Source organism: Plecotus auritus (assembly GCF_963455305.1).
Source record: "Plecotus auritus genome assembly, chromosome: 3".
Lineage (NCBI taxonomy): Eukaryota > Metazoa > Chordata > Mammalia > Chiroptera > Vespertilionidae > Plecotus > Plecotus auritus.
The window spans coordinates 225,148,720-225,156,335 of record NC_137772.1 but is presented as its reverse complement, the minus strand read 5'-3'; the positions used below and the strand labels follow the sequence as shown (position 1 = coordinate 225,156,335).

The window sequence follows — 7,616 nt, the reverse complement described above, 5'->3', positions numbered from 1 at the left end:
TTCTTCTAACGCCACTTCTTCAAAATAGACTTGCCCAGGCTGTGGTATTTTGGGGAAGAGCCACACTCAAGGGGCCAAAGAGCCGCATGTGGCTCGTGAGCTGCAGTTTGCCGACCACTGCTCTAGAGTATTTGGGAGAGTGTATCAGTCAGATCCAGCCAGGTTATGATGCAATAACAAACATCCCCCAGTCTCAGGGGCTGACACTGATTTAGGTCTCCTCCATTCATGACATGCCTGCAGCCCCCGCTCCCTGCCGCCTGGAGCGGTCCCATCTGGAACACGCCTGTCACCACGCAGAGGGAAGAGGAGCTCTGGAGCCCTAACCAGTTTGGCTCAGTGGATAGAGCGTCGGCCTGCGGACTCAAGGGTCCCAGGTTCGATTCCGGTCAAGGGCATATACCTTGGTTGCGGGCACATCCCCAGTAGGGGGTGTGCAGGAGGCAGCTGATCGATGTTTCTCTCTCATCGATGTTTCTAATTCTCTATCCCTCTCCCTTCCTCTCTGTAAAAAAATCAATAAAATAAAATATATTAAAAAAAAAGAGGAGCTCTGGAGGGTCTCCGCCTGGCAATGAAGTGCTGCAGCTCCCAAGGGCCCCAGTCCCTTCTGCTCAGGACTCCGGGCCCCACCAGCCACCAAGGGACCAGGAAGTGCAGGCCTTTCGTGTGCTCGGGAGGCAAGGAGCGGAGCACCGTGACTTACGGGGCCTACCTGCCATCTGTTCCTTGCATCCCGGCTGATGTCCTCTGCCCAGCAGCCTCCCCACGTCCCCGAGGACCCCCGAGGCTGCTGCCCACGTCACCACTGGACACTCCTGGAGCTCAGGACCACGGTCCCCCTGCTGGGAGGCCCCTCCTCGTGGCTTCAGCAGAGGAGCCCACACCAGGGAGCCCGCATTCCCTAAGGGAAGTGGTGCGGAGAGCTGTCTGAGTTAGCCTCCTCGGGGGCCCTCGTGTCCGTGAATCCCACGGTCTTCGCCCTCTTGTGCGGCTCATTTCACTGAGCAGTGTGTCCTCAAGGTTCATCCAAGTTGTGGAAGTGACAGCATTTCCTCCCTTTTTTAAAAAATATCTTTTTACTGATTTCAGAGAGGGAAACATCAATGATGAGAATCACTGATCAGCTGCCTCCTGCACGCCCCCTACTGGGCATGTGTCCTGACCAGGAATCGAACTGTGACCTCCTGGTTCATAGGTCGATGCTCACCCACTGAGCCACGCCGGCCGGGCTGGATCTCCTTCCCTTTTAAGGCCGAGTCATTCCATTGTGTGGACGGACACACCCTGCTCACCCACTCACCTGCCCACGGACACCTGGGCTGCTGCCACCTCTCGGCTCTCGCGAGTGGAGGTGCTACGAACACGGGTGGGCGAGCATCGCGAGTCCCTGCCTTCCGTTCCTTGGGGGCATATTCAGTCTTTCTAATTACAGATTAAATATTACTTTCACGGCCAATGGAAAATCAAACGAGTCAAAACTCTGAAGGGGGCCCCCTTGGCACACACTACTTCCTAGCCTTTCTCCCCGAGTCCTCCCCTTTCTCGGGGGCCCCCCACCTGATGGGAACCCTCCTCTCTCCCTGCAGCGATTCCTGGGCCGCAATCCACCTGGCAGCACCTCCCCAAAGCCCCAGCGGAGCGAAGTGGGTGCTTGAGGACACGCTGGCCCAAGGGCATTTTGGGGTGCACATACATACCCCCAAACAAATGTAAACTCAGGAGGTGCAGTCAAAGATGCTCGGAAGGCTCTGGTGGTTTCCTAGATGCCACCTCTCCATTGGGGGTGGGGGTGGGGGGGGCGTGGGTAGGAGGCTCCAGTGACCCGGCTGGGCTCCTGTTCCATGGTGACCCTTGGCTTCCAGAACAGTCCTGGGGGTCTCGCTGGCTGACAAATGGGCCCATCACCCACCAGAGTGCTACGGAGTGAACTGTGCCCCCAAATTCCTCTTGAAGCCCTCACCCCCGTGGAGTTGTATCTGGAGGTGGGGTCTCTAAGGTTAAATGAGGTCACGAGGGTGGGGCCCGATGCCCAGGATTAGTGTCCCTGTGAGAGGGAGCCGACTCCAGCACGAGCAGGGCTGACAAGTTTTATTCCTCCCTCGTCCTGCCCACGGCGAGGGCAGGCAGCGCCCAGGATCTGGACAGTCACCCACAGGGTGTGCTGTGGGGAGTGGGGGGCGGCAGGTGGGTCCGAGGGCCATTCTGGGGCCTGGCCAAGTGGCCCGAGTCACAGTCTCCGTGGGCGTGGCGTGCTGGGTGGAGTGAGTGGTGATGCCCATCCACGCACACGAGGCTGGCCCGTGCACCTGGTGACCCGCAGGAGGCAGGTGACGCCCGGGGCACAGACACCCTAGGACAGAGTGGCACTGGGGCCGGGGGGGAGGGGGGAGCAGCAATGGTTTTTCCAACAAAGAGGGAGATGCTGCAGAGTAAAAACCTCTCTCTCTCTCTCTCTCTCTCTCACACACACACACACACACACACACACACACACACACACACACACTGGGGCTCAGTAAAAAACGCGCAGCCTTCACACGATGCTCTGCCGCCCCCGGGCCCCCTCAAACTCCGAGGCGCCCGACCCACTGCGCCGGCCAAAGTCAATGAAGATGCCTTCGGAGTCCGAGTCCACAGACTCCAGGATCTGGTCCACCAGGTTCTCGGGGCTGGAGGAGGGCGGGGAGCCGCAGGCGGGCCCGGGCTCCGGGGGCTGCGGCGGGGGGTACAGTCTGCTGGGGCAGGGCCCCGACTGGGTGCCCGGGGAGGGTGTGCAGTCCCCCGTGGGGCCCTGGCCAGGCGCATCGGGGCAGGACGTCATCTCGGAGACGGAGTGCCTGCGGATGCCCGCGCCCCCGGCCGCCGCGCCCTCCGCCTCGTGCTCCGCCACGGGGTTCAGCAGCGGCGTGTTGTAGCTCTTGGAGCGCACCACCGGGTTCTTGGCCAGGACGTCCCCCGAGCGCGAGCGGCGCAGCAGGTGCTTCTCTGCGGACAGACGGACGGACAGACAGACAGGCGTCAGGCTCGAGGCCAGGGGAGGCAGAGGGGGGGGGTTCCAGGCCCTCCCTCCTGCCAGAGCCGCAGCCCCTCCTGAGCGCGCGGACTGGGCGCAGAAAGGCCAGCCGGGCACAGTGGCCGGGGCGGGGGAGAGCGACGCGGCTCCCACCTCCCGTCTCCTCCTCCGAGGTGGCCCTCTGGAGCGGCAGGTCCTGCGTGGGAGGGGAGACCTGCTCAGGCAGGTGGGGGCTGGGGGCTAAGACTGTCCGCTGTCCCCTCCTCCCTCCATGCAAAGTCAAGCAATCTCCGCACCAGCGCTCTCCTGGGCCGATCAGACCGTCCTCAGAGCTGGAGTCCTAATGTGTGTGCGCGTGGGAGGGCGCGGGAGAAGACAACCCCCGTGGGGGTCCACAGGTCCGGTGTGTGGGGGGAGGTGCCACATTGGGGCAAGGAGCAAGGAGCCCTTCAGCGTGAGGTCAGGGCTGGGGTTTATTCCGTGTCCCAGGAGCCCTGGGGCGCAGGGAGGACCCGGGGTGACTGCTTGCAGCCGTGGGCAAACTACGGCTCGCGGGCGGATCCGGCCCGTTCGGCTGTTCTATCCGGCCCGCGGAGCCGAAAGAGCGCACGGTTCTCTTGCTCACCCCTCCGCTCCTTTACTTTGAATTTATATTAGTTCACACAAACACTCCACCCATGCTTTTGTTCCGGCCCTCCGGTCCAGTTGAAGAACCCATGGTGGCCCTCGAGTCAAAAAGTTTGCCCACCCCTGGCTTAGGGGCAGGTCTCCATTCCCACTCAGGACCCGCAGTTCCACAGAGTGCCACCAGGTGGCAGGGCTGAGGGTGCGGAGCTGCTCAGAGGCCTTCCTGGACCAGAGGCAGGCTCCGTCCTCACTCTGCCCCCACCCGGCGGGTCATCCAGGGCCTCAGAGAACCAGGGCATCTCAGAGTTCCCCTCCAGCCGCCAGGGTGCCCGGGGCTGAGCCGTGCCTGGCAGCGTGGGGACAGAGGGAGGCAAGGATGAGGACGTTCCTTACACTGCTGTCCCCTCGCTGGGGCCGGGATGTTCCCCCTCCACCTCCTCCCAGGCCAGGCCCCTCCTGGCGCTTCGGCTCGGCAGCCACCGCCAAGGCTGGACTCCCCGGAGCTCCCTGCCCACAGCCTCAGGTCACCCGGCACAGGTCCCCTTGGGGACTTATCTGGGGACTGTGCACGCAGTCGTCTGCCTTTCCTGGCGGACGAGAGCCTGAGGGTGGGGCTTGGTCTCGACCGAACCCCCAGGACCAGGACCAGGCACAGGCGCACAGTTTCCATTGATGAGTGAACCGGTGGGCTGTCCGTTAAAGGAGCAATGGGCTGGTTTCTATGGACATGGCAGGCAGCCCAGGACGCCAGCGCCCCCACCCCCACCCCACCCCCACTCCTCCCCGGGACTCCCCAGGTGAGCCGGATTTCTGGGGCTCGGGCACGTGCTGTACACTCTGCCCTCCTGACGCCCAGGACTGAGCACGGATCTGACTCCTCGGGGGCAGAGGACGCCGCTGGGCCCTCAGGGGAGCCGTCACGTCACCACCGTGTCTGCCCCCTGGCCCCCTCAGCCCTTGAAGGAGGGACCCCAGGTGACCCATCTCAGAGTGACCAGGGCCTGGCACACGGCCCGGGCCTGGGCAGAGGTGGATGGGCCCAGCGGTCACCTGCCCCCGCCCAAGGCCCGGCGACCCCTACCCAGGACGCAGGAGTGTGTGAAGGAGCCCTCGCCGGAGTAGAGGCCGTAGGTGCCCAGGTAGGGCGACACCACCTTCTGGACCAGCGTCTCCAGGCGCAGGTAGTCCTTGGTCACGCCCCGGGACTCGTGCACGCCCTGCGAGAGGGAGGGGCGGAGGGTCACCCACAGCAGGCTCGGCCGCTCACCCCGAGCTCGGCTCCAAGCCACCTCCAACACCCCGCCCTCCTCCCAAGCCCATCAAGACGTCCCTCCCAGGCCCTCTCGAGCGGCGGCCTCAGGCCCTGTCCTGCTCTGAGCCCCTCTGCGCTATCCCCGGCAGCTGTGGGTCTGGGTGACCGTGGTGCCCGGGGGAAAAGGACCCTGTGGCCACGTGCGGTTGGGCACCCTACAGCCCGCCCCTCGGAGAGTCCCCATGCGGCTCCCTGGCGGCTCTGGACGACCTGCAGGGCAAGCTCCTTCCCCCGCTCGTCCTCACTCCCCGCCCGTCCTCCCTCCCCGCCCATCCTCCCTCCCCGCCCGTCCTCACTCCCCGCCCGTCCTCACTCCCCGCCCGTCCTCACTCCCTGCCCGTGGAGCGATGCAGGCGGGAAAGGCTGCCCCGTGGGCCAGGCCTGCTCCACAGCCACGTTGGGCAGTCAAGGCCCGTCCACCGGACAGCTGCCCGCCCCCTCTGTGCCCCCTGCTCCCCCTGACGGGTCTCAGCCAGCGCCTTCCTGGCCCCTCCTGGGATCTCCTCCTCCTCCAGTTTCACTCGAACCAAAGCCTGAGGATTGAGGCTGTGCACAGGACGGCCTGGGGCTCGCTGATCGGGGGCAAGCTCTGTGTCCCCAGCACCCCCGCAGGGGCTGGCACGCAGCTGGCATGTAGTGAGTGCTTTCTGAATGAATGATATATGGATGGATGGGTGGATGGGTGGATGGATGGGTGGATGAATGACATCCCTCCTCAGGCTGTCAGTCAGTAAGGGACAAGGTACACTCAGGGTGGAGATCAATGACAGTCCAAGACAGTAAGAGAACCCCACTCTGCTGCCTTCGGGAAACCCGCTCACACTACAAAGACGCGTGTGGGTGAACAGGAAGGGAGGGGACGCTGTGCCGGCGACCACTAACCGGAATAAAGCAGCAGGAGCCGTGTCAGTGTCAGACAGGGAGACTCCAGGCCAAGGAAGGTGACGGGGTGAGAAGGTCAGTACAGCCCTGGCCGGTCTGGCTCAGTGGCTAGAGCGTCGGCCTGCGGACTGAAGGGTCCCAGGCTCGATTCCGGTCAAGGGCATGTACCTTGGTTGCGGGTACATCCCCAGTAGGAGGTGTGCAGGAGGCAACTGATCGATGTTTCTCTCTCATCGATGTTTCTAACTCTCTATCCCTCTCCCTTCCTCTCTGTAAAAAATCAACAAAATATATATATTTTTTAAAAAAGGTCAGTACGTAATGGCAAAGGGGTCGGTTCTCTGCGAGTAAGACGCCATACAACCCTCACGTACCCGCACCTGACAGCAGAGCAGCAGACCACGGAGGCGAAAGCTAACGGAAGTGCAGGGAGAAGCACGTATCTGCCCTCACAGCTGGCGACTCTACACCCCTCAGACACACGGTCCTGCAGCAGAGACCACGGGACACAGCTGACCGCGCCGCCGCCAGCAATCCGCCGGGCATCACTGACGGCCAGGCACCAGTTCCTCCCGGAACGGAAGAAGACACATCGCCTCAAGCCACAGGGAGCATGCGCCAAACAGACCCCGCTCTGGACCAGAAAACACATCTTAGCAAATTCTAACAAGTACAACGCATACAGCGTCTGCTCTCAGGTCACCGTGAAACGGAACCAGGATCAGTAACAGAAAGATAACTGGAAAAAACCCCCAATACATGGACATCAAACAACTCACTTGTAAATCATACCCGAGTCAAAGAAGAAACCTCAAGAAATAGTTTAAAAGACTTAGAACTAAATGTACATATAACATCCAAATTGGAGAAATGCGTCAAAAACAGTGTTCAGAGGGAACCTGATAGCACTGAGTGGGCATATTAGAAAAGTGAAAGATCCAAACTCAGTAACCTCGCTTCCACAGAGCAAATGCAGTCTGAAGTGAGCAGAAGAAAAAACACAACGATCAGAGCAGAAATCAGTGAAACTGGAAACAGGAATCAATAGAGAAAAATCAACAAAATCAAAAGCTAGTCCTCTGAAAAGGTCAATACATTTAATAAATCTCCAGCCGGGCTAACTAAGAAAAAAAAGACACAAACCACTATCTTCTTCTATACCAATAAAAGGGTAATATGCTAATTAGACCGGGAGACCTTCCAGACGTCCTTCTGGACAAAGCCATGGTTGGGGGGGGCGGGGCTGAGGCAGAGGAGGTTAGGGGCAATCAGGCCAGGAGGGGAGGGCAGTTGGGGGTGAGCAGGCCGGCAGGGTGGGGGCAGTTGGGTGCGAGCAGGCTGGTGGGGGGGACAGTTGGGGGTGAGCAGGCTGGCAGGCAGGTGAGCGGTTAGGAGCCAGCGGTCCCGGATTGTGAGAGGGATGTCCAACTGCCGGTTTACAGGGATCGGGCCTAAACCGGCAGTCGAACATCCCCCAAGGGGTACCAGATTGGAGAGGGTGCAGGCCGGGCTGAGAACGCCCGTCCCCCCTCATGCACGAATTTCGTATCAGAAATAAAAAAGAACATCACTACAGACCCTATGACCTAGCTGTGCTTGGACCAGGAGGGGGTGGGATTCATCGGATGGCCCGTATGTCCATCATCCGGATGAACGTAAAGGACCCCAGACTTCCCTGGTCCTGTCTCTGTCCCCAGCAGCAGTGCCAGGAACGGGTATGGCACCGCTGAGCTAAGCTGGGCTTCTCATGAACTTTATGTCATTTTATTTCCAGGACTT

At 61.1% G+C, this 7,616-nt stretch overlaps 1 protein-coding gene across 4 annotated transcripts in view; it reads right to left on the bottom strand.

Moving 5' to 3' along the window:
- Positions 1–2,070: 2,070 nt before the first annotated feature.
- The window catches only part of PRR5 (proline rich 5), a 49,148-nt gene continuing 43,602 nt past the window's right edge, over positions 2,071–7,616 (bottom strand). For all 4 annotated transcript variants that reach the window (XM_080659247.1, XM_080659248.1, XM_080659249.1 and 1 more), the window contains 2 exons: positions 4,725–4,860; positions 2,071–2,988 (listed from right to left, as the gene is read on the bottom strand). In XM_080659247.1, coding sequence (XP_080515373.1) covers positions 2,537–2,988; positions 4,725–4,860 — 588 coding nt within the window. In that variant the 3' untranslated portion in view covers positions 2,071–2,536. The remainder of the gene's footprint in view (positions 2,989–4,724; positions 4,861–7,616) is intronic.